The 27,922-nt window shown below is 40.1% G+C and overlaps 1 protein-coding gene across 1 annotated transcript in view; it reads right to left on the reverse strand.

Annotated features, from left to right (window-relative positions):
* The window catches only part of ATP8A1 (ATPase phospholipid transporting 8A1), a 235,290-nt gene that overhangs the window by 176,081 nt on the left and 31,287 nt on the right, over window positions 1-27,922 (reverse strand). The window contains exons 2-6 of the mRNA XM_032632465.1: window positions 22,406-22,520; window positions 20,790-20,889; window positions 19,701-19,799; window positions 12,439-12,484; window positions 8,178-8,187 (exon numbers count right to left, since the gene is read on the reverse strand). Of these exons, the coding sequence (XP_032488356.1) occupies window positions 8,178-8,187; window positions 12,439-12,484; window positions 19,701-19,799; window positions 20,790-20,889; window positions 22,406-22,520 (370 nt within the window). The remainder of the gene's footprint in view (window positions 1-8,177; window positions 8,188-12,438; window positions 12,485-19,700; window positions 19,800-20,789; window positions 20,890-22,405; window positions 22,521-27,922) is intronic.

The raw sequence follows: 27,922 nt of genomic DNA on the forward strand, positions 1-27,922 counted from the left end.
TGCAGGAAGATCTCACATGCCCCAGGGCAATTAAGCCCGTGCGCCACAACTACTGAGCCCGTGTGCCACAACTACTGAAGCCCGCATGCTACAACTATGGAAGCCTGCATGCCACAACTACTGAGGCCCACGTGCCTAGAGCCCATGCTCTGCAACAAGGAAAGCCACTGCAATGAGAAACCCGTGCACCGCAACGAAGAGTAGCCCCCGCTCGCCGCAACTAGAGAAAGCCCGCGTGCAGCAACGAAGACCCAACTCGGCCAAAATTAAAAAAAAAAAGAACAAATGAGAGCACTTCGCCCTTTAATCACTTAACCCAGTGACTGCAATATTAAGTACTCAACAAGGAGTGTTGGCAAAGTGCTGTTCAAATCTGCATAACTGACTGACTGGGGCTAAAATCTGCATAAATTTAAATTAGAAAAAAAATCCTGTTCAATAGTACCTGGAGCTCTTTATTGCCGTTTATTTTCTTCTAATTCCACCTCATACAAGTAAACATTCCCACACTGCAATACTTGGGTTTTTAAAAATCAGTTTCCAATATTTGTAAAATCAAGAGGTTTGACATGAAAATGAAGACTTCAGGCTTATCAGGGGAGCTCAGTCAGTTACCGCACTGTGACGTGTGGCGTGGACAGCAGTGGCCACCTCTTTCGATGGGGCTCACCACTCCATCACCATGCTTGTTTGTGGTTTCCTGCTGCTTTATAGGCAGCCTACTTCCCTGTCTTGTATGTAGGACACCTGCCTGGCTCACACTCATGAGGTTTTTCTTTGTTAATTGAAGTATAACTTACAACAAAGTGTATAGACCTTACGTATTCTGTTCAATGAGTTTTTTAAAAACGGTAAACATCTGTGAATTCACCACTCAGGACAAGATGCAGAACTCCAAAAAGACTCCTCACACCATTTTACAGTCCATTATCCCATCCCCAGATATAAATCATTTACCGTAAGTTAGTTTTGCATGTCATATGCATTGAATCATATAGTATTTTTGTATTAAGGTTTCAATCAACATATCTGAGATTCTGTTTAAAAAAATCTTTCTTTCCCCGGTTAAACTGACATGGTATTCTGGTGGATCGATTTCTGGACTCTGTATTTAGTCCACTGATCAATTTATCTCCAGGCCCATCGTGCTGAAAGCAACACTCTTTTTCCTGCCTCAAACCCTTCGCACATGTCTCCATGACTGCAACACACTTTCCCTCTGTCCTCACCTAGATCTCAGCTTTAACACTACTTTCTCAGGGGACATTTTTTTGACACCTACACCTTTACCACTACCCTCAAGTCTAAATCAGCTTCCTGCACTTCTCCTTCAGAGCACTTATGACAGTTTTACTACATACTTAGTTGAGAGAGGATTTATGTAAGGCTTTCTCCTTCCCCAGACTCCAAAATCTTTGACCACAGGAATATTCTCTATTCTGTTCTCCGCTGTATTCCCAGTGTTTCCGTGCAGCAACACAAAGATGCTCAGTCAATACTTGCTGGATGGAAAGTGGATCCACTGATGTTCCTATGTGTTTGGGCCCATATGAAGCCATAGTAGTAGTTACATAGATTTACTAAAGATATAACCCTGTTCCTTAATAGATCTCATGTTAAAAACAATATATACACAATGTTTAAAAATAGCTATACAGGAAAACACTCTGGCATTTCCTCAAAAAGTTAAGCACAGAGCTATCATGATATAGAAATTCCACACCTAAGTATATATCCAACGGAACTGAAAACATAATGTTCACACAAAAACCTGTGCACAATGTTAACTGTATCATTGTTCGTATAGGCAGAAAGTGGAAACAACCCAAATGTCCATTCACCATGAATGGTTAAACAATAGGGGTAAAGCCATACAAAGAAATATTACTCAGTCATAAAAAAGGAATGAAATGCTGATACATGTTGACAACATGGATGACTCTTGAAGATAAGCCAGTCACAAAAGGCTACATGTTGTATGATCTCCTTTATATAAATGCCCAGAACAGACAAATCATAGAAATAGAATGTAGATTAGTGTCATCAGGGGCTCATGAAAGAGGGCAATGGGGATTGACTGCTTTACATCTGGGGTTTCTTGTGGGGGTGATGAAAGGATTCTAGAATCAGATAGTTGTGTTGGGTGCATAACGCTGTGAATATCCTAAAAAACACTGAACTGTATACTTGAAAATAATGAGTTTTATGGTTTGTGAATTATAACTCCAAAAAAAAAAAACCAGCTACATAAAAATGATGCCAATTGAACTATTTAAACATTTGCTTAAGAATAGCTTCTCAGTTTCATAAGTTTCCTGAAATGTTTCCAATGTTGAGCAGCTGGAAATGGTTACACAACCACTAGATACACTAATGTTCCTGTGTGTTTGGGACATGAATGTCCTCCGATGTCAGCTCTGGCCACCCCCTTCCAGCTCTGTAATCCAAACTGGCCCTCCTTGAAATGTTGCCACTTGGAAGAGACTGGTCAGTTCACATCTGAAAAATAGCCCTGAACCACTCTACTGGGTTCCCCTTACAGGATGGAAGTGTCACAGCAGGCTTCCCAAACTCAGCTGACCAGACTATACCAGGGAGTCTGCTCCACCAGGGTAGGTTGGAAGCCTGGCCAATTTCACTGAACCTGGAAAACCATCTGAATCTGCTTCACTTGTCCGTCCTCCCCACCTGCTCATCCCCCTCACTAGGATGGTTTCTCCATGCACATTCGAACCTACCTACGTCCCTCCCCTACCTGACCCTTCTGCACCACCCTCCTCTGTAAACTAGCCTGTCCTCTAGGGGATGCCTGCCACCACCCAAACGGTACATCCTCCTACTCTCTTCTCCCTACGCTCCATCCAAAGGTTTCCTCCATTCATCCCTGAAGACACATACTGGAAACTACGGCTTACTACAAAAAACTGATATGTCTAAGAAACTTTTAAATACATTTTCAGCCAACAATGTTTTCTAACAAACTGCAGAATCAATGTATTATTGGCAAGTCAACTGGAGTTATATAAAGGAAGAGCTGAGATTCTTTCCTCCTCTCATGCCACTTTCTCAAGGTAAGGAATGCTGATGCATCCTCACATACTTTTCTCTAGACAAGCACGCACATATGCATGTTTGTTCTCTTTCTTTTTAAAAATTTATTTCTCTGCAACTTGGTTTTCCACTTAACATGTGCTTTCAGGACGAAGCACAGAGACAACCCATTTTTTGAGAAATAATCCCTTGTAGTGGATGTATCCATTACAAATGGGTCAGATAACTGAATAGACTCACAGACTCCACAGGGTGTATTCAAGAAAGTTATTAATCAAGCTAGAGGATATGGTACACCGGGAAAAATGAAAGCCCAGGCAAGCATCAGGGGCCTGAGAAACTCCTAGGCACAGCCCTCCAGGGTCCCTTCTCATTCACCTCGGACATGGATTTTGAACCTCCATGATATGTATGATAAATCTTAATTTCAGGAAAGCCTGGGAAAATGTTTCCAGGGGATCTTTTATACCTCCCAGTCAATTAGACAAGCCAGATTATGTTACAAATTAAACCAGGTAAGCCATCAATCTATATACATCCTTAAACTAAGCAGAGGAAATTTTGGGTGCTTCAGGGGGGTTTCAAACCCTGCAGAGAGCATTAATTCAACAGCTAGTCCATCTCGTCCTTCTTTTTTTTTTTTTTTGCGGCACACAGGCCTCTCACTGCCGTGGCCTCTCCCGTTGTGGAGCACAGGCTCTGGATGCGCAGGCTCAGCGGCCATGGCTCACGGGCCCAGCCGCTCCGCGAATGTGGGGTCTTCCAAGACCGGGGCACGAACCCGTGTCCCCTGCATCGGCAGGCGGACTCTCAACCACTGCGCCACCAGGGAAGCCCTCGTCCTTCTCTTGGCCAAGGTTCAGCATCACAGTTCCAGGTGTCTCTGGGATCAGCACAGAGGTATTCCAGTCCAGCTGGAATATCATAATGTATTCAACTATCCTCCTCTCAGTGGAAATTGGGACTTCTACCTTTTTCTACCACCTCAAATAACACTGAATATATTTATGTAATTGTACTCTATAGGAGAGGAGTCCCAAAGGAGCATTGCTGGCTGTAGGGTATTTGTGTTTGTACTTTTATCAGATACAACCAGATTACTTCCATATGGCAATCTACACTGTCATTAGCAATATATAAAGTTCCACTGACTATAAACTTAGACAAGCACAAACTGTTATCAGTCGCTTGAATTTTGTCAATCTGATGGGTACTTGGTACTTATTCTGAAAGCTACAGTGGCCTAGATTAATCCAGTGTAAATTACCTTTATGTCCTACACTGAATTAGAATTCTAACTAAGAGTAACATACTTTTGGATGTAGTACAGAACCTTGCCACTCAACAGGTGGTCCAGAGACCTGCAGCATCAGCATCACCTGGAAGCTTCTTAGAACTGAGGATGTTTCTATCCCTTCTACCTTCCACCCCCAATTTCGTTTGTTTTTGATCTACAAAACCGTAACACAGAAATAAAAGCTAGAAGTGCATAGCTTCTTCAAACTTGAGGCTAGACTCCATCTTAGGATTATAGAGAACAATACAGAATTCTGGTGAAGTTAAAAAATCAGCTCACGACATATAAAAGGTTTCTGGGGACTTCCCCCTTGGTGCAGTGGTTAAGAATCCGTCTGCCATTGCAGGGGACACGGGTTCGATCCCTGGTCCGGGAAGATCCCACATGCTGCGGAACAACTAAGCCTGTGAGCCACAACGACTGAGCCTGCGCTCTAGAGCCCAGGAGCCACGACTGAAGCCCACGTGCCACAACTATTGAGGCCCACGTGCCTAGAGCCCATGCGCCGCAACAAGAGAAGCCACTGCAGTGACAAGCTCATGCACCGCAACGAAGAGTAGCCCCCGCTCGCTGCAACAAGAGAAAGCCTGCGCGCAGCAATGAAGACCCAATGCAAAAAAAAAAAAAAAAAGGTTTCTGCACTTGGATAAAAGTCAGTCACAATTCATTGTTGTCTTTACTTCTGAACTGGTTCCTAAATATCCAACCATAGAACAATTAAAATAAACCATATCACATGTATTATGCTGGTGACTGAAATAGAAACCTAGTTATTTTTAATCACTGACCTCCTCTAACCCAGCTCTAACCAGGTTTAGAGGAAACAAGAAATGATGCTGGGTCCTTTGCTGAGCTTTTAGCTTTCTTGGGCCCAAAGTACACTTACTTCACAACTCTAGAGAAGGTGAGCCATGGAGGAGATGATCAGTGATGCCTGGTGAAGGGAACTGAGAACAAGCTAGGAAAGAATTATGTCAATGGCTTGTCTTATGATGCTTTAACAGCTCTTCCTTTTAAATGCAAATCTCCTCCACCTCTCAGCAGTTCTCCAAACACACCTGCTATAATTTCCACACTGGCTAATTAGTATGCATGGGAGAGCTCATAGTTTAAACAAATACCTCAAATGTCATCTGTTCTTACTGAGCAGGATGCTACTTAACAGCTTTTGGGTAATGGATTTTCTGTTGAAATAAAAACATTCTGTTAGAGTCCCTTGGGAATTCCCTAATCAAAGGCTCTGGAGAAACTGTCAGTCTCTCAGGACTCAATCAAATGTCGCACACGTACAGGTGCTGGCTGAGGGTCTCACACTGGCTTCTCTGAGAGAAGCCATCACCACGGCAATCTAACTGGTCTACCATTAAGGACGTTACAAAGAGTCACTGGAGTGTGTGGGGTGTCGTTCCTGGGCAATCAAGTCACTTCTTTTTTTTTTTTTTTGTGGTACGCGGGTCTCTCACTGTTGTGGCTTCTCCCGTTGCGGAGCACAGGCTCCGGACGCGCAGGCTCAGCAGCCATGGCTCATGGGTGCAGCCACTCCGCGGCATGTGGGATCTTCCCGGACCGGGGCGCGAACCCGTGTCCCCTGCATCGGCAGGCGGACTCTCAACCACTGCGCCACCAGGGAAGCCCCAAGCCACTTCTTGAAATAGGTTAACAAAAGGCAAATTATCCAAAAGGATAACGGGCACTACCCTTGTCACAGGACACAGAGAAACCACAGCAAAGGCAGCATGCTGCAATCCCTAAGTGGCAGGAAGCACTGCAGAGGAGCTTTAGTGCATTGAGAAGGCTAAGAGAACCGCTGAGACTACAGTTTTGAACCGGGCAGAGAAGGAAAACCAGTATACCCATATTAAAGCATCAATTCATTCACCACGTAGACCCTTACAAAGACAACGAAGGCAAAAAACCTCTTGTGGCACAAACTGACACTGCACAAAAGTTTCCTTCGTGAACTTGCCTATAAAGGTCAAATTAAGCAACAATCTGCTTGGGATCCTCTGACACAAAAGACAAAGGGAACCTCCTGAGTTCCACTCTCCTCCGTATTCTCTATAGAGATTTTTCAATGAACTGATACCACTTCTTCCAGCTTACTTTAAAACTTTTAACAAGGGTCCTCACTAGCAGCATCAGCATCACTGAGAATTTCTTTAGAATGAAATTCTGGGGTCCCCTGCGAGGCCTACAGAAACTCTAGGGGTGAGTTTCAGCAAGCTGTTTGAGAACCAGTGACTTATCTTAAAAAAATATGGGTGAGATGATGTGATCAGTGCACAAGGGGCAGGAACCTACTTCGCTCAGAATGTTTCCCCCCCAATGCTGCACAGAGTCATGAATCATTTGCTTTTTCCTTTATGTAACTGAGAAATTCCTTGAAAGAAAAATCTCTTGCATCGCCTCACCAGTCATTCCACCCTTTCTTGCAGCTAGGCTTCAGTTCTTCCAGCCCCACATCCGCTCTCCAGTTTAGAACTGGAATTCCAGTTAAGAACTGTGACTTTTTAAATTTTAATTGAAGATGTGATTTACAATATTGCATTGGTTTCAGGTGTACAGCATAGTGATTCAGATTTTTTGCAGATTTTATTCCATTACAGATTATTACAAGATACTGACTATAATTCCCTGTGCTATACGCTAAATTCTTATTGTTTATCTATTTTATGACTTCTTAAATGCTGGATTTAGTGGGTATCACAGCCTCGGTCCTATTAATTCAGCATTTGGTGTTTGATGGGTTTTCCCCTCCTTTGCCAAGTCCAGTTGGATCTGTCCACTGTGTATTTTCCTTTGCCTTCTCATTGCTGCCACCCTATTCCCCTTCCCTAATTAATCAAAAGTCAGTCTCCCTTTGTGCCTCACCCCACCCCTCCCCATACAGCTGTCCCATTCCTTGTTAAAAAGTATGACTGGGAACCTAGCCACACCCTTCAGTAATTCTCTCCAAGTTCTTCACCTTGGTTTTCAAAGCCTCCAAATTATGACCCTAACTTGCCTTCCCGTCCCTGTCCCCACTGCTCTCTGCCACGTACCCTGTGCTGTAGCCAAAACGGACTGCATTCAGCCCTCTGTATCCACAGGCTCTGCATCCACCACTCATATGCCATTTTGTATAAAGGAATCAGATTTTGGTAACGGTGGGTGTCCTGGAACCAATTCCCCACGGATACCAAGGGACATCTGTATTTGCTCTTCCCAGAATATACCTCACGCCTTTCCCATTTCCTCCTGGATCATCCCTGCACCCACCCCGACAGCTCTGCTTACTCAAAGTCCACTCGTTTTTGTGATCCTCGCATGTGACATCTCCGAATCCCCACCCCTCTCATTTGGTCCTTATTAGTCTTTCTATCTTTCTTGTATCATAGTATCAGTGAGCATGTTATCTTCCCTACCAGATTCTAATTTCCTACAGGGCAAGCATGAAGCCTGGTTTCTTTCTGCATTTTCTGCACTGGGTCTTACACAAGGTAGATGTTCAGCAAGACTTACTGAAGTGAAACAATAAACGTTCTAACTTGGAGTCACACCTGTTTTTTCCTCCTTTCACTCTATCTATGGCCCTCAATTTCCTCAGTGGATTTTGTTTCTTGGTGTGCTTTTATTTATGGGACAAATGAAAGATCATCTGCAGTTGTACTTCCCCACAAATAAACACTTCCTCTTCATCCAGAGCTGTTGCTAAAAATATCTAACCAGTTCAGTTCATAAAACTGTACGATTTAAAATTTTAATTGAAGATATTAACAATCTTAGAGGTGTCTGAAAACACTCTTTAGCACATATGTGCTCAATTTTCAATTCCTCATGGAATCAATACTTTCTAAGAACTATTTATAGGTAACTGATGTACACGTGGCAGAGTACAGGTCCAGGCTTATGGATGGATCAGATGTGCCAGATACCTCCAGGGAAACAAAAAAGCTGCACACTGGCTTTTTCAGTAAGCCACGAAAGTGGTGCTATTTTAAGTCCCTTAGCATGAAATGAACTCAACCAGATGGATTCAGCCTTGTTAGTAGGTCATTTCAGGCTTAACAACCTAAAACAAATTCAACCCACACCAACTCAACATCTTTTTCATAAAGGACTTTAAGGTGAATAGCTTGCAGTCAGAGATAAGCAACTATGTGCCCTGTAGGGAAGTAGCCTTGTTAGGGGTTATCAGTGGCCACCAACTCAACTCCACTTCTGAAATGGCTGATGTAGCTCTGGGAAAAGACGAATCAGGTGGAGATGAGATCTATTATTTTTAGCTATGTGCCTAGTTAAATAGAAGTTCATGTTATCTTTTCTAAATTAAATTAAAACAGAGCAAAACTGCTTTATTAAAGACTTATTCTACTGCTTTATTAAAGACTTATTCTAATCTAATACCTACTAACAAAACAAGGTATGAAACAATCTAATGTCAGGTGACTGATGGGCTGCCAGATGTCACAGGTGTCTCCCAGACATTCTCACCTGCAGAATGTATGTACACCATCCTTCAGGGAATATATCCGAACCTGGGATTTTAAAACAGCAAATCTACTTCATAAAGAGGCATCTTTAATTAAAATTTTTAGATCCAAAATATCTTTCTTAGTCTGCACCTGAACCCCATCCTTTCCCAGGCCTCCATATTGTGACTTTATGTGAAACTATCATTCCACTTGAAATACTAGCCATAGCAGTTTTCCACAAAAAGTAAAAGCATAAGTTGACAATTTAAAAAGAGAACTAGCTCAATCACAACAAATTCTTATGGGGATTGGCTTCAATATACATATTATAGTGATAATTACAAATGCATAATTAACAAATTTCTGCAGAGCTAAGTTTGGCCAAGAAAACCCAATTTAGGACACAGAGTGAGAGACTGCCTCCTGTGTGTATGTAGACACGTGGAGGGAGGGTATGTCAGATATTGTGAACTCAAATATTGAGGAAGAAATCAGAGAAAATAAGGTAAATTTAGGTGCCGGGAAAACCTGGGGGTCCTGAATATGGCAATGCTCTGGGCTTTTGGGCAGTGGAAGTGATAAGTGGACCCAGTGCTGTGTTCATAGGATGCGAGCAGAGTAAAATGATGATATGATGACTTCAACAGAGACAGTAAAGAGGAGTCAAGAACTTCTACCATGTTAGTTTTTTTTTTGTTTTGTTTTGTTGTTATCTTACCAGCGCCTGCGAAACAGTCTGGGACACAGTGTTTTGGAAATACTGCTTTTCATCTTGCTCACACCCTAGATAATGAATTTTCAAGGAGGCTCCTTCATTTCTAGTCTCTTCCTGCTTCCTATCTATACTGAAGTATCTATACAGAGAGTTGGTTCATTCACTCGCATAGAGCACCTGCTGAGGATGGGGCCCCTGGGCTAGAGCTGTGAGGACACAAAGATGAGGAAGACTTGCCCTCTGCAGAATCCAGAATTTCACCCCTGATCAAGTTCATTAATTGGTGAAAATGAGGCATCAGACAGGCACCAGTCCACTGAAAATGTTGTAAGTGAAATCATGAATTTGTATTTCTGAAGTCACTAGGGAATGACAGAGAAAAAAAAAGTCACTCTTTAGTGCCTCAATGCAAAATAAGGAGAGAAAATATTCATTTTTCTAAGACTATAGAAGGATTAATATTTGAATCTGAGGGAAAGACATCCTCATATATTACATGGTCTTGATAAACATTTAGAAAATGAAATTTAAGTAAAATACTAAAAATATCTGTCATGATTAACTTGCCTGTCAAAAATAACAACTCCTTTCCCCACTCCTACACCACTTCCTGCCTCAACTCAGGAAAGCAAATTGAATTTCAGTCTGGCCTATGGACAGATGGCTTTCATTTAAAGTATCAGTAATTTGAGTTATCTGACAGCAAATAGTATCCTATTCAAACATTTGTTATCACCTATCAACTGCAAAATCAAAAAGACGACCAAATACCCAAACTAGGCAAAGAAAAAAAAAAGGACGATTCGATTCTCTTAGAAAACAATCAAGTAGCAAACTAAAGACCATAATTTCTTGAACGTGGGCTTTCCAACTATTCTGACTTAAAATGATTTTTATATGTAAGCCTTAATATTTTATTTTTGACATGAGTTTTCTATACTATAGAAGACTTTCCTCTCACTTTTTAACCACAGAGCTAATCTTGTTAATCCAGAATGAATTGGTGAACCAAGAATGATAACCAAGAAAGAATCTTTTCTCTGAATAGTGGGCAAAAAGGGAGTATTTTTGGAAGTAGGCAAGTACCTGGAAAATCAGAGAACCCACCCATACAGGGTGTGGTAGCTTAAATCAACACGGCTATGACGGCTACTCTTCAACTGTACAATGTTGACTTCCTGTGCCAAGGCTTGAAAATAAGTAACTGCTAGTCCCTGAGGGTAGGAGCCCTCTGCCAGAAGACACATTATGTATTGGAAAAAACAGTTACATATTTTTGGTTCAAAAGCTGTTACTGAACATTCTGAGCAACATGGCAACAAATGCAAAAACTGCACCACTTGCCCAAAATGCCAGTACCTGAAACATTTTTGCTTTTTTTTTTTCCCCCTTTCAATACCTATGGCTGTCCCTTCCCACCTAAACCCCTAGAGTAGCTTAGTCCTCAAGCTTCTAAGAGCCCCCTATTCCGTGTCACTCTGCTCTCCGACTTTAATCTGCATATTTACCTTATCTCTTTTTGGCTTGTAAACCTTCAACAGCTACTCAGCATACGTAAGAAAAGTTGGAATCTCCTGGCTTGGCATTCAAGGCCCTGTAAAATTTGACCCCGGCCTACCTTTCTGATCATGTCTTTGCTTCCCTTTGCCAGGAATCTCCTTTCCCCATCTGGCACTCTAGTGGTTCCACAAAGCAATCCAACAGCCGTCTTCATCTCTGCTCAGGAAAAGCTCTCTTTACCCTTCCTCACTGGCACACAGGCAATGTCTTGCCCAGGTGCCTCTGCTCATCCAAACTTTTCCCGAAATTCAAGATCTAGCTCAAGTTACGCCACAATTCTCTCTCCTGCTTTTGAATTCGTAAAGCATTTGACACAGGAACCAGCGTTTGCCACAAAAATCTAGAGACACTGAGATCACGTAATCCAAATCCTTCATTTTCCACACAAGATCATTTTTCACCCTTATAGAGTTCCCATCTTATACTTTTTCATATGCCCCGTAATAAGTACAATCTCAGTAAATATTTAATTTATTAGGTGATACTTTAATAAATGTACCTTTTTCAAATGCATCAAAGATCAGCAGATAATCCCTTTGGTAGAAGGTGGTAAGAAGAGAAGCCCTAGGGCATTTTGACAGAGTCCCATAAAAGTCAGAGCCTTTAATTAAAAAATACTGTTTTTAATTACCAGCTAATTTTGGCAGACATGGCTGAGCCTCATCACATCAGGGAACTTCAGAGAGATGAGATTCTCAGACTGGGAAAGCTCACGGATGGGGTAAGATGTCTGTTTTACGTGTTCCTGGGTACTTTTTTTTTTTAATTGAGAGCACAACAGTCTATTTGCTTGTGTTGAAGGTCATTTGGGTTTCAACTCCATCAAAATGAGACCCACAACAAAAGAGCCACATCAACATGCCATGTGCTTTCCAGAAGCTGGCCTGGTTTTAACTGTTTTATTTATTTATGGAGTATATAGCTTCTGCAAGTACAGGATAATTCAAAGTGCTTCCAATATGCCTTTTACTCAAGTAACATCACATCTGATTATTTTCTATAAATCATACCTAGAGTACATCTATAGATCATACACACACACCCAAAGACGTTTTGTAGCACTTAACACTGTCAAAACAACTGCAGATTTTATGGACAGTACTTGTGAGTACATTGCTATGAGGCACTTAAAATGTATTAAAAATGTTACTTTTCAAAACTATCAATATTACCCCTGTAAATCACTCTAATGTGAATTTAAGTGTCATGCTAATAAATGTTACAAAGGAAGAATCTATCCTGGAACAAAAACTTAAGAGATACACAGTGTTCTCAGTTGAATTATATTTAATTGAAGTGATTTGTATATATTAGTATGAGTGTATTTGACAGATACGAGAAACAAAATGTATAATTCTTACCTTGGGTCTGTTTCTTGTTCACTGCATTATCAGCTTTATGTCGTTTCTAAAATTTAAAAGTAAAAACAAAAACTGTGAAAAAGTGGATGAGGTTAACAAAACAAGATAGCACCTATTACAAAAGAGAGATTTTTAAAACTTATGTTTCTCAAAGCTTCTGTCCTTTCACACCCATATCAATTTTTTGTGTGTGTGTGGCATGCGGGCCTCTCACCGCTGTGGCCTCTCCCGTCGCAGAGCACAGGCTCCAGACGGGCCGCTCTGCGGCATGTGGGACCCTCCCGGACCAGGGCACGAACCCACGTCCCCTGCATCGGCAGGTGGACCCTCAACCACTGCGCCACCAGGGAAGCCCCTACCCATATCAATTATATAAGTACGCCCAGGGTGTGGTAATGGGAATAATCAGGGTATGCAGGAATTTTAAAATTGAAAGTGCAATCCATAGCATCTTTATATGCTACTCCTGTTCTGGGAGTACAGGGGTGTGGTCCTCGGAGGGATCTTACATTATTATAGAGGTACGATTAAAATTTTAATGTACTAGAAAAGATGGAGCTGAAAGGCTGATTTAGACTTTTGTTTAAATAACTTACTTAAAAAAGAAGATCGCCCATGAGAATTACCTATAATAACTACCATTTAATAATGGTACTGAAATATTTTCAGTTTCTTAAGAAATTCATTATCTAATTAGCTGAGTACATCCTCTATAATTTAATGACGTGCCGATGTCTGTCAATGACGGGAACCAAATATGTCCACCGTTTGCACAAAGCTGCTTCTCCCCACTGTTCCCCTACAGCCCCCTCTCCCACTACCACAAGTCACTGAGTCTCATTTTCCCTCCTCCCAAAGCAAGAAAAAATTAAACGGTAAACAAATGAGTTAGTCTAAGTCTAGGTGGGTGAGTTTGAAAAGCTACAGAAGCCAAGATTTTATAGCAGTAAGAAAGAGAAAGGGAAGGTCAGAGGAAAGGTGAGAATTTGAGTGGCCAGGGGAGGCTATCTTCTCTACGGTTCAACTAGAGGTTTTCCACAGCTTCTGTCTAAACTTACAGCATCGAGCATAACACATCAGCCTCTGCTGACACTGAAGAAACGTGTTGAGTGCAACTGACTCTGAGCTCAAAGATTCCATCATATAAAGCCCAGGGTCTGGTTTAGCTGTGCATACCTGACCACAAGGTGGGTTGGCATGAGTGTAGTAAAATGAGTTCCTAAGTTCCCCGTTTGAGAAGAAACATGGTTTTTAGAATCACAGGCACAAATGAAAACACTTTTCCAGAGAAAAGCCTGGGCTTGTAGATGAGCACTCCAAGACACAGCAGCACGGACGAACAGTGGCATAATAGCTGGCACTGGGAGCTCAGTTCACCCAAACAATCAGCCACTGAACTGCACAAAATGCAAATAAGGCATTCAGAAAGCCTCTGTGGAAGGCTTGTTGAAAATGATTCCTGCCACACCCATAGGCAGGAACACACCACAATTCTTTCTCAATAAAACACTCACTAATAAAAATGTAACAACGCAGACTTTTAATAGTCAAATTATTGCTTCTGAAAGTAAGCACACGATTTGCCAGCAAATGTTCTTAAGTAAATTTTTAAAGTTCTGTTAAATTTGTAGCATCAGTGGAGAATATTTTACGATTGATCAAACTCTAAAATACTTACTCTTTCTTTGCTACGAATAAAGATCTTAAGAAAATTAAGAAGTAACCCAAAATAAATTTTGGTCCAAAATAAATTTGGTCCAAGGCAAATTTAGATAGCTGAAGGCAGTGCAAATATTTCCAAAACAATGCACATGTATGACAGACAATGGTTGGACTTCCAACTGAAGGAGACAAATAAAAGCTAATTAATGAAACACTCCACTTAAACTGGAAATTTTTTTTTTTTTTTTTTTTTTTTTTTTGCGTCATGCGGGCCTCTCACTGTTGTGGCCTCTCCCATTGCGGAGCACAGGCTCCAGACGCGCAGGCTCAGCGGCCCAGCCGCTCCTCATGTGGGATCCTCCCGGACCGGGGCACAAACCCACGTCCCCTGCATCGGCAGGCAGACTCTCAACCACCGCGCCACCAGGGAAGCCCTAAACTGGAAATTTAATCTTAGTGAAACTTAAGGAGATCCTGAACATTTCTTTCCATCTGCAGAAAATTCTTACATAGGGAGCCTCTCCTTCCTCAACCTTCCCACCACAGAATAAATTAGGTTACTTGTCAAGAAACAATTGTTTTGAATATACATAAGGATCCAACCCAGATAGGTACATTCTAATCTTATCATTACATTGTATCTGAAAGAGATCCTATTTCTTCTAAAACTAATAGTTCAGAAGAAATTAATATAGCTATTCTCTGAGGTCAAACACTTCTACTGTCCTGTAATCAGAGTTCACTTAATATCACTGAGAGCTAGTGAATTATTTAATATTATCAATATTTGATTGACAGCGGTCCAATAAACTCTACTGTATAAACAGTGCCATGAACTTTATGGTTCTTAAGCATGTGGTACTGACCACCCCTTCCTTCTGGAAACCCTTCCCTCCCTAGACATATCTTAAGACATCATTACCCAGGTGTTCTACCTGCACCATGGCCCCTTCTTTAGCTCTCTGAGATGGATTTCCTTAAGGCTTACTCCCTGCCCTCTCCACTTCTCACTCTCCACTCTCTTAGTTCATTCATAACTGTAATTTCAATGATAACTATTATCTTAATATATACCAGCCAAGACTCTCATCTGAGCTCCAGACTATTATATCCAGTTGCCTCCCTGACAGCTCCCTCTGGCAGTCTCAAAGGCATCTTACACTATGTCCAAAAGGCAATCTCTGACTTTAACCCCCAAGACTAGGTACTTGTCTCAGAATGGAACCATATACCATCCACTTGCACAAACCAGCAACTTGAGAGTCGTAAGTACCTTCTTTCCCTTTCACTCCCATCCAGTGTATTTCTTCATTCAATAAATGTTAACAAAATACTGTGTCAGGCCCTGTTACTACTGCTGATACAGCAATGAACAAGAGACAAAAACTCTTCCTCTCATGGAACTTACATTCTAGTTGTTAGAGATAAAACATTAATAAAATGAGTACGATATACAGCATTTCAGATGGTGATAAGTCTTGTCAATTTTACTCCTAAATATATATTGAATTCATTTTTCCATATTTCTTTATCTTTACAATACCACTTAGTTTAAGACATCTTTATGTTTTCATACCAACTATTACCCAAATCCTCTCTTCTTTCCTTGCAATACATTTTCTATATTTTAGTCAAAAAGATCTTTGAATGATGACCACACAGTTAACATTTATTCAGCACTAATTATATACTAAGCACCACTCTAAGGACTTCAGTGCATCATTTAATTCTCATAATAGCTGGTGTGGTTACCCGAGTAACGTCTGTCCCCTGTACTAGACTGCAAGCTAGATCATAACTACTTTCACTCACTGGCATATTCCCAGGATTTGGTCTCTGAACACTGTAGACTTTAAATAAGTATTTGTTTTATAATGAATAAAGTTTATCAGTGTTTAAGTGAACAAGTGTATAGCAAAGAAGGCATGTTTTTAAAGGTGAATATCATCAATTTAACAAACAACCTTGACTCTTACCATAAGAATTAACATTTGACATTATGCAGCTTTTTTTTAAACTAAGAGTTCTCCAATGATTCTATATTTTCAAGTAAGTGTATATGTAATTTGTTACTTACACACAAAAATAGGAAATCATATTATGTTAAGGTGTCCAAAGCACTGAGAGTTAAAATGCACTGCGTTAGTTAATTCTTAGGTAATTCTTACTGTTTTATTGTAAAATTTTTTTTTAAAAGGTTGTTTAACAGAACATAAAGGAAAGCTTACTAGAATGTAAGCTTTGTTTCATTCACTGATGTATGAGTGGTAGACATTACTGTATTCACCAATATCTAATTCTCCTCTATTCCTATGGACACTGAGATTATAGCTCCCTTTTGTCATGTCACTAGTTCTAATATTGTGCTGTAAGCAGATGTGATATGCACCATTTCTATGTACCTCCATTCTCTCCCTTCCTCTGTTCTGGTGACCACTGACATCCCACACAGCAGAGCCCTGATTCAGCTGTATCCCTGAATGACTACATGAACAATGGTGCCTCCTGCCCTCCCTTCTTCCTGGACAAAAACCTGCAGTGTCTCTGAGTACATGAAAAATCAACTTATGTTTAAGACCCTGACATTTGGGACTTGATTACTGCAGCAAAAGTTTAACACATCCTAAAACATACCCTAATGAATGCTGGGCACCTAAGTACTGCTTCACATATCTTTATTGAATGAATGAAAAATTATATGTACTAATTATAATTACTGATAAAGATACTCTCTGTCCAACTATCTAAACGATTATCTGATTGTTTTCCCTTTTCTAGGGAGTAACATTTCAAACTTTCTATCACCTTACACATTGACATAAACTTATTAAACCATTCTTACAGAACATTTTTAGTCAATTTCTTAACACTGTTTTTCTTTATTGGAAAACTACTTCACATGATATCTTATTACCCACAGTACTATTATTACATCCTTCAGGAACTGCTTGATTAGCTGCTTTCCAATAGTATCCAGTTATTACATATGCCAATAAGAGTTCTGTTAAAAACAAGCAAACTTCTTGGATGCTATTTTATTTACCATGTATTTTCATAGAGAGAGATACTAGAAACCATAGCTAGAGAGTTTATAGTTTTGCTAAGGAAAAGGGAAAAAAAAGGAAAGGCAATTTAGAGCAGTGATTATAAGGCAGGGGCTCTGGAACCAAACGGCCTTATTTGAATTCTGACAGCCCCAGTTATTAGCTCTGTGACCTTGGGCAAGTTAACTTACCCCTCTATGCCTCCTCTCCCTCATCTTTAAAATGGGGATAATATCAATAATCTTTAAAGTTGTTATAAGATTTAATAAATTAAAAGGACATAGAGCAAGTACATGGAACCCAGAAGCTTAATAAATGTTATTAATATTATCAGTGGTGACTCGCTACAATAATACAGAGGAAGAACACTGGATGGGATGGAATTCTGATTCCACTGATTTCTTGCACAAGTTACACAACCTCTCTAAGCCTCAGCTTTCTTACCTTTAAAATGAGGCTAAAAATCTAACTTGCAAAGTTACTGAATGAATTAAATTTTTAAAAATTTGCAAAAATGACAGCACAATGTCTAGCAAATAAGAGATGTTCAATGAAAATTAGGTTAAACAAAGAAAGAAAGGGGAATATACATAAGGCAAAGAAAGAGACAAAACTGTAGTAAAGACCAAGCCTTAAGGACTGCCAAGTGCAAGTACAATTTAAAGGATGGTAACTCTGTGTGGAGTGATACAGGTGAGAAGAGAGTCCCTTAAATTTTCTGCTAGTGGTCCCCAGCAAGTATGCCATTTCCAGCTAGAGGACTATGATGTTTTACACACACACACACACACACACACACACACACACACACACACACACACCCTCTGTTTGTACCCCTAGACACTTGGATGTTTTTGAGGCTGATGATCTAAATGGTCAGTTGACCCATTTCTAATATGCCTAGTGATGTTACAGCTCATGTGTTCTTCATGAGATCCCAATTTGATTCTTTACAAAAATAATATCAATGTTTGTACAACTTTAAATTGGAGCTTTCTAAAGAATGTCTCAGCCTTTCCTGTCTTGCCATCTGACTTGCCTAAGGCTTGACAGATGAGCATTTCAGACAGGCAATGTATTTAAAGGGCACAGAAAAAAAAATGTTAGCTTCCTCAACTAAAGTAGTTAAAATAACGGTGAAACAGGAAAAAGGAAAGTCTGACTTTATTTGGGGCAACTTATTTTATAAAGCGGAAACTGATTTCCCCTTTTCTCTTCTACTACGGGATAATAAAAATAGCAAATCTGCTGTTACTTTCTTTTAATAAAACAGAACTACTAAAATAAGATGAAAAGGAATCAAAGGTATTTAATAAGGTGAAAACTGGGGCATATAAATGAAAAAATTAAAAAATACAAAAAACTCTACATTTAGAGAATTTGGAGGTTACCATGTTTAACCTGAAATAATGTTCACATTGAAAATTGAGCATACTTGAAAACAGTGTGCAAATAGTTTTCTCTCCAAGCCAATTACTACATTCAAATTAATTTATTTCATTACAAAGGTACAAACCTAAGGGGTCATGTAATAAGCATTCTGTAATATTAATCCTATAGCAATCAAGAGGAATTACCTCTAGGGATGGGAGCATTTTTTTTTTTTTAAAGGAGGGCAACAGGGGGGAATGCTTATCTGGATCAGGCTTTTGACTGCATTCAGTAAGCCGTGATTGGAGGGTAAATGTATGGTTCTTTTTTTTTTTTTGGCAGTACGCGGGCCTCTCACTGTTGTGGCTTCTCCCGTTGCGGAGCACAGGCTCCAGACTCGCAGGCTCAGCGGCCATGGCTCATGGGCCCAGCCGCTCCACGACATGTGGGATCTTCCCGGACCGGGGCACGAACCCGTGTTCCCTGCATCGGCAGGCGGACTCTCAACCACTGCGCCACCAGGGAAGCCCAGGAGCGTATTTTATGTTTAAATTTTTATTGAAGTATAGTTAATTTACAATGTGTTAGTCTCAGGTGTATAGCAAAGTGATTCAGTTATACATATATATCTATTCTTTTTTTTTATTTAGCATCTTTATTGGAGTATAATTGCTTTACAGTGGTGTGTTCTAACACATATATATGGAATATAAGAAAAAAGAAAAAGAAAATGTCATGAAGAACCTAGGGATAAGACAGGAATAAAGACACAGACCTACTAGAGAAGGGACTTGAGGATACGGTGGGGGGAAGGGTAAGCTATGACAAAGTGAGAGAGTGGCATGGACATATATACACTACCAAAAGTAAAATAGATAGCTAGTGGGAAGCAGCCACATAGCACAGGGAAATCAGCTAGGTGGTTTGTGACCACCTAGAGGGGTGGGATAGGGAGGGTGGGAGGGAAGAGATATGGGAACATATGTATACGTATAACTGATTCACTTTGTTATAAAGCAGAAACTAACACGCCATGGAGAGCATATTTTAAAGACTTTTAAGTTGAATGGGGATTTTAAACAGTCTGTGTCAAGAATTAAACAACTTAGGAAGAAACTAATTTTTTAAAATATGTATATAAAAATAACAGAGTTACATTTATTTATGAAAAAAATAAATACTTACAATATCTTCTATTATCTCTTTGACAGCTGCCACAGCTAAAATAAATAAGAGAGGAACCAGCGTTGTGTAGCGACCTGTTGGTGATACATCAGGTATTTGCTATCGGAAAAGAAAAAAAGGATGAGAAATTCAGTAAGAACTAGAAGGTTTATAATAGATTTAAAAACAACAAAGGCTTGGAGCTTCTTAAAATATGCTTCATTGATTTTACCATCTTGGTAGACTAACACTACGTGAGGTAATTTGCTTGTATCTAGTATGTAGCTGGGAGAGAGGGTTAATTAGCTTCACAGCAAGCAGTTGTGTGTAGGACTAACACCTACAAAGGGGGAGTGGTTAACTAAATTACAGCATGTCCATATACTAAAATTTCACACAACCATTAAGGAAGATATTTTAGAAACACAATGAATCACATGGGAAAATATCCACATATTATAATATGGATAAAGCAGATGATAAGACATATATACTCTAAGATCCTCGTTTTTTAAAGTAAGTCAATTAACAATGCTTGGGATGAAAAAAAAAAAATAGACCAGAAGGATAAACACCCAAATTTTAAGACAGTAATTGCCTCTTGGTGGTGGTAGAATAGTAAGAGTTATAAAATTTTTTCCTTTGTTGTGTTTTCTTATTCTTTTTGCATGAACATAGACTACTTTTTAATAAAATGAAACTTTTTTCCTAATTACAAATAACCCAAATATAAAATGAAAGAATTTTTAAATGGTAACTTATATTCTAAGGTTCAGAATTGACAATGTTACTGTTACTAAAATAACTTACTAGTTTAAGAAAAAGTCCCATCCCCCTTTACCACCCAAAATGAACAGTCCCTGCCACATTAAATTTACAGAATGTTTAAAATAAGTCGATAAAAATGAATCAAAAAAAAATGAATCAAAAGGCTTGATAAGGTAGCAGCAGTATTCTAACTCGGCTTGCAGCAGGAGCTGGAAATGCCCACCAAACCAGCTTATCTCTGTGCTTAGATAAGCTTCAGAAGATTGGTCATGGGCTTAAGAAAAACATTTATTAACATCTGAACACATGATTTTGAGCTAAGGTTTTACAACATGACTTTACCTGAAGCAGTGCAATAAAGAGAAAAAATGAATTAGCGGCTCTTCTGAACTGAGAGTAGAGAAATCTTGGAAGGAATGTGATTACGTTATATTTTGCAGTGCTAGAAAACAAAAATGAAAAGCAGCATAAAAGTCAATTACTCCACAATTAGCACCCATGTTTACAAAATTCTATTATCGCCATATAAAAAATTAAATGATGAACAAATGCCCTCTGTTTTAAATCGGGAGAATACTGCAAATGGTCATTAACCTCAAAGAAAAGGAGTGAAAGGAACTGTCTAAATATTAAGAGTTTAATTTTCTGCACAATATCTTTTGCTATCTTTGGCCGATCATCCTGTTATCATTACTAGCAACAGCTTACAAAGAAGAGCACCTTTAGTTAAGATAGTCTATAATATGTTAATAGAAAATAAAATCTTGCAAAAAGAAAAATCAGCAATTTGAGCAAGACCAGAAACATCAAACAGAGGGACTTCCCTGGATAACGTCAGAGAAATGGGGAGTTTTGGGGGGTTCTGTCTGAATTTTCTTCATGGCTCCTCTAGAAACTTGGCTAGGACTCCACACCAAACATCAGATATGTCCACAATCAGGAAGATATCACCATTTAGGTCTCAGAAATATCCAACCTTCCTCTTATTAATGAAATAGAAAGGAGATTAAAGGGACACATGCCACACTCCTTAAGCTCAGAAAAGTTACTGTATAATTTGAAGGTGTAAATATTAATTTTAGATGGTCATTTCACAAATCTAGGAGTTTTGTCACCAGAAAACTACTGGGCTGACGTGTGGCGGGAAGGGGGCTGGTGTTTACTTGGTTCCGGAGGCCACTTAGTGAATAGTACTTATAACAGCAATAGTTTTACATTATTGTTGGAATGAAAATAGAACAGTGAAGTAATTCTCACACCTTCCATTCCTCGACACCATATGAAATTTTGCAAGTATCAAAAGCCAATATTTAAAGACTATTTAACAAAAAGGAGTTCTAAGTGAAGAACTGCAAAGACTTCTTTTAAAAGGTGAAAACTTGTTAATCAAAAACAACAGTTCATGCATCTTTTAACAGGTTTAAGACAAAGGCACATACGCATAAACAGTTTTCATTATTCAGATACTGTAACTAGAATTGGTAGCATACATATGGCTGCTTAGCCCTTCTCCTTCCTGCTTCTAGATTCTTTTGTTTGTTTGTTTTTTTGCAGTACGCGGGCCTCTCGCTGTTGTGGCCTCTCACTGTTCTGGCCTCTCCCGTTGCGGAGCACAGGCTCTGGACGCGCAGGCTCAGCGGCCATGGCTCACGGGTCCAGCCGCTCCGCGGCATGTGGGATCTTCCCGGACCGGGGCACGAACCCATGTCCCCTGCATCGGCAGGCAGACTCTCAACCAGTGCGCCACCAGGGAAGCCCTCTAGATTCTTATTAACATCTCCTTCTTGGCTAGAAGATGGAGAAACAGCTGATACACACTGCCTCCAGTAAGCTCTTAAATATTAAACTGATTTAACTGAAAGCTCCTTGCAAGCATTTTCATTTTGGTCCGGCAGGGGAGATGTCCTCTCAAGTTCTGCTGTAATAGCTAGTCCCAAGCATTCTTTGGTAGTTCTTACCTGACATGGTTATTGCAGAATTTTGTCAGCTGGGGCTGGTTGATGAATATAGTCCTTACTTCCTCCTGGTCAGCCAGTGAAGTCTTCTCTGAAACATCATCAGTCTTCTCATAACCTTAAAGAGAGAGAGTCTTATTTGATAAGAAATGTTTCATTTTATTATCCAGACCAAAAACACATTTCATAACTATCCTAGAGCCTAAAACCTGTTAAAAGCTATCTACTTCCCTGTTATTGGTGTTGCTTCTATTCTAATAAAAGGAAAAATCCCCACATTTAACGTTTCTACTAAATTTGAAAGGCAGTACTTAACAGTCATGTAAAAGCTGACACATTTCAAAAAGAGTAACATCAAATTTTAATTTGTATCCATCTTTTCCCCAGAAATGTTCAATTTATTTCCTTTCATTACATAAAAATATGTCCAAAAGTAACACAAAATTCTAAAATGGTTTATACTTTTAGATAAGACTAACGAGACAGAGGTAATGACAATACATTCTGAAATTTTAAGCATACACATTTAATGCTTTTCTGGTTTTGCTCTTTCTTTGTGAATAAAAACAGAGAAAAAGATAAACATTAAGGTTTAAATAGGCAACCACCACAATGATCTAACTCACTATGATCATCTTAATCTTTCCAGTAATTAGAATTTATGTTTATGAATGATCTTAAGTTTCTTAAGATCAAGTCACCTCACCATCACTGAAACAATGTAAATAGATACGGGCAATTTCTGCTGGGTAATACCTTGCTGCAATGTTGACAACACTTTAAAAAATACATGCAGCTTCTAGAAGAACAGAAAAAATTTTAAACTGCTTATTTTACTTTCCAGTGAGAATTAAATGAGACTGAATTAAATCAGTCCCTTACCCCTTTCCTCGAGTCACCAACAGTACTTTATCTCAAATACCCATTTTTCTTCTCTTTTCTGCCTAGTCAGTGCCAACTCTTCCCAAAAGACCTGCCAACAGCGGTCTCTTCTGAAGTATTCTCTGGTGCTAAAGTCAGTGCACCTTCACTATGTTCCCACAGGCCTCTGTACCTCCCCTGTCCCTTGAGTCTGTCCCCTACCAGAATGGAACTCCCTGGGGCCATAGCTGGGGTGCTACTTATCTTCCAATACCAGTACTAACAAACAGCAGGTACTCAAGAAATGTTTGCCAAATAAATAAAAACTAAATGACAAAGGACTTGTTATGTGCCCATTTCTTTGAGAGCAAGCAAATGATTCTCCACCCACTGATAAAGAAACTGATGACAGCCATGTGCTGGTAACAAACTGTACAATAAAAGCTTGCCTGTGGGGTTCTGTTACCCTATGAAACCAGAAAATCACAGGAGCTTCCTACAAAGGTGGGGAACATGAGCATAGGGACCCGGAAGGTGAGAAACAGTGTAACTGTGTGCAGGGCAGTGCAAACAGGACAACACTGCTGAAGAATACACAAAAGGCAAGGTAAAGACAGGTGAGATACAGTGCTGAGGAAGCACACAGGCCAGGTTTAAAAGGACCTCCCATGCTTGTGAAGAAGTCTGGATCACATCCTCTCGCTGGTAGTGAGCCAATGAAAGCTTGCCAAGGAGAGAGGCACAGAGTGAGAGCCATATTTTATACTCATCACTTCGGAGGTCACATGGATCCAAACTAGGTATGGTCACACTCATTTTGCAGTCTTAGACAACGTTAGCAGCTTTGCCCATGGTCACATGGTTAATAATTATCTGTCACTACACCATGTTTTAGACGCAACACAAACTTTTCTCCCTACTGTATACAATCAAAATTCCATATAGGGATTGCTAAAGACTGAATGTTTATGTCTCCTCCAAAATCCATGTGTTGAAATCCTAACCCTGGATGTGATGGTATTAGGAGGAGAAATTTTTTCAAGGTGGTTAGGTCATGATGGTGGAATCCTCATAAGAGGGATTAGTGCCCCTTTTAAAAGAGGTCCCAGAGAGATCCCTCCCCCGCTCCCCACCACCATGTGAGGACACAGCAAGAAGATGGTCCTCTATGAACCAGAAGGCAGGCCCTCACCAGACACCTAATCTGCCAGGGCCTTGATCTTGGACTTCCCAGGCTCCAGAATTGTGAGAAGTAAATTTGTTATTCATAAACCAGCCAGTCTATAGTATTTTATTAAAGCAGCCTGAACAGACTAAGTCATGGATTATCAGAGGCACAGCAATATTAAAATTCTTAGAAATCTTTTATTAGATTTTCCTTGATGACAGCACAAAGACCGTAGTGTACTGTTTACAGTACCTTAACTGGACAAAGTGCCTCAAGAAAACCAGCTCTCCGCTCTGCTTTGAACTGATATCCTCAAGTTGTACTTACTTTACGTAACTGGATGTTCTCAGCTGAGGTGTTAGGTATCACTCCTTACCTGACACATCCATTTATACTGGGGTTTCAAATGCTGCCAGGTAAACTCGGACATCACCTCTCCCCATCACGTATGAATCTGTATTCAAGAACTTCTTGGGGCAAAGGACCCTCCTAGGAAAAAGGGATTGGAATCGCCTCTTTCCTTAAATTTTGGTCTCACATTTATGGGTTAGAGGTGAACACATCCCCTATAAACGATCAATATGCACCAGACAACTCTGTTTTTATTCTTTTTTTTTCTTTTAAAAATGTTCTCTGCAGGAGATTGGTTCAAGGTGGCGGAGTAGAAGGATGTGCTCTCGCTCCCCCTTGCAAGAGCACCAGAATCACAACTAACTGCTGAACAATGATTGACAGGAAGACGCTGGAACTCACCAAAAAAGATACCCCACATCCAAAGACAAAGGAGAAGCCACAATGAGATGGGAGGAGGGGCGCAATCACAATAAAATCAAACCGCATAACTGCTGGGTGGGCGACTCACAAACTGGAGAACACTTAATACCACACAAGTCCACCCACTGGAGTGAAGGTTCTGAGCCCCACGTCAGGCTTCCCAACCTGGGGTCCGGCAATGGGAAGAGGAATTCCTAGAGAATCAGACTTTGAAGGCTAGCGGGATTTGATTACAGGACTTCGACAGGACTGGGGGAAACAGAGACTCCACTCTGGGAGGGCACACACAAAGTAGTGTGCGCACGGGGACCCAGGGTAAGGAGCAGTGACCCCACAGGAGACTGATCCAGACCTACCTGCTAGTGTTGGAGGGTCTCCTGCAGAGGCGGGGGGTGGCTGTGTCTCACCTTGGGACAAGGACACTGGCAGCAGAAGTTCTGGGAAGTACTCCTTGGCGTGAGCCCTCCCAGAGTTCGCCATGAGCCCCACCAAAGGGCCCGGGTAGGCTACAGTGTTGGGTCGCCTCAGGCCAAATAACCAACAGGGAGGGAACTCAGCCCCACCCATAAGCAGACAAGCGGATTAAAGTTCTACTGAACTCTGCCGACCAGAGCAACAGCCAGCTCTACCCACCACTAGTCCTTCCCAACAGGAAACCTGCACAAGCCTCTTAGATAGCCTCATCCACCAGAGGGCAGACAGCAGAAGCAAGGAGAACTACACTCCTACAGCCTGTAGAACAAAAACCACATTCACAGAAAGAGAGACAAAATGAAAAGGCCTCAGAGGGCTATGTACCAGATGAAGGAAAAAGATAAAACCTCAGAAAAACAACTAAATGAAGTGGAGATAGGCAACCTTCCAGAAAAGGAAATCAGAATAACAATAGTGAAGATTATCCAGGACCTCAGAAAAAGAATGGAGGCAAAGATGGAGAAGATGCAAGAAAAGTTTATAAAGACCTAGAAAAACTAAAGAACAAACAAACAGAGATGAACAATACAATAGCTGAAATGAAAAATACACTACAAGGAAGCAATAGCAGAATAACAGAGGCAGGAGAACGGATAAGTGACCTGGAAGACAGAATGGTGGAGTTCACTGCTGTGGAACAAAATAAAGAAAAAGAATGAAAAGAAATGAAGACAGCCTAAGAGACCTCTGGGACAACATTAAATGCAACAACATTCACATTATAGGGGTCCCAGAAGGAGAAGAGAGAGAGAAAGGACCAGAGAAAATATTTCAAGAGATTATAGTCGAAAACTTCCCTAACATGGGAAAGGAAATAGCTACCCAAGTCCAGGAAGCACAGAGAGTACAATATAGGATAAACCCAAGGAGAAACATGCTGAGACACATAGTAATCAAATTGGCAAAAAATAAAGACAAAGAAAAATTAATGAAAGCAACAAGGGAAAAAAGACAAATAACATACAAAGGAACTCCCATAAGGTTAACAGCTGATTTCTCAGCAGAAATTCTACAAGCCAGAAAGGAGTGGCATGACATATTTAAAGTGATGAAAGGGAAGAACCTACAACCAAGATTACTCTACCCGGCAAGGATCTCATTCAGATTCGAAAGAGAAATGAAAAGGTCTACAGACAAGCAAAAGCTAAGAGAATTCAGCACCACCAAACCAGCTCTACAACAAATGCTAAAGGAACTTCTCTAAGTGGGACACACAAGAGAAGTAAAGGACCTACAAAAACAAACCTAAAACAATCAAGAAAATAGTAATAGGAACATACATATCAATAATTACCTTAGACATGAATGGACTAAATGCTCCAACCAAAAGACACAGGCTCGCTGAATGGATAAAAACAAGACCCATATATATGCTGTCTACAAGAGACCCACTTCAGACCTAGGGACACATACAGACTGAAAGTGATGGTATGGAAAAAGATATTCCATGCAAATGGAAATCAAAAGAAAGCCAGAGGAGCAATACTTATATCAGATAAAACAGACTTTAAAATAAAGAATGTTACAAGAGACAAGGAAGGACACTACATAATGATCAAGGGATCAATCCAAGAAGAAGATATAACAATTATAAATATATGTGCACCCAACATAGGAGCACCTCAATACAAAAGGCAATTGCTAACAGCTATAAAAGAGGAAACTGACAGGAACACAATAATAGTGGGGGACTTTAACACCTCACTTACACCAATGGACAGATCATCCAAAACGAAAATACATAAGGAAACAGAAGCTTTAAATGAAACAATAGACCAGATAGATTTAATTGATATTTATAGGACATTCCATCCAAAAACAGTAGATTACACTTTCTTCTCAAGTGTGCATGGAACATTCTCCAGGATTGATCACACCTTGGGTCACAAATCAAGCCTCAGCAAATTTAAATCATATCAAGCATCTTTTCTGACCACAACGCTATGAGATTAGAAATCAGTTACAGGGAAAAAAACCGTAAAAACGCAAACACATGGAGGCTAAAGAATACATTACTAAATAACCAAGAGATCACTGAAGAAATCAAAGAGGAAATCAAAAAATAACTAGAGACAAATGATAATGAAAACATGATGATCCAAAACCTAAGGGATGCAGCAAAAGCAGTTCTAAGGGGGAAGTTCATAGCAATACAATCCTACCTCAAGAAACAACATCTCAAATAAACAACCTAATCTTACACCTAAAAGAACTAGAGAAAGAAGAGCAAACAAAACCCAAAG

The sequence above is a fragment of the Phocoena sinus genome, chromosome 5, assembly GCF_008692025.1.
Source record: "Phocoena sinus isolate mPhoSin1 chromosome 5, mPhoSin1.pri, whole genome shotgun sequence".
Lineage (NCBI taxonomy): Eukaryota > Metazoa > Chordata > Mammalia > Artiodactyla > Phocoenidae > Phocoena > Phocoena sinus.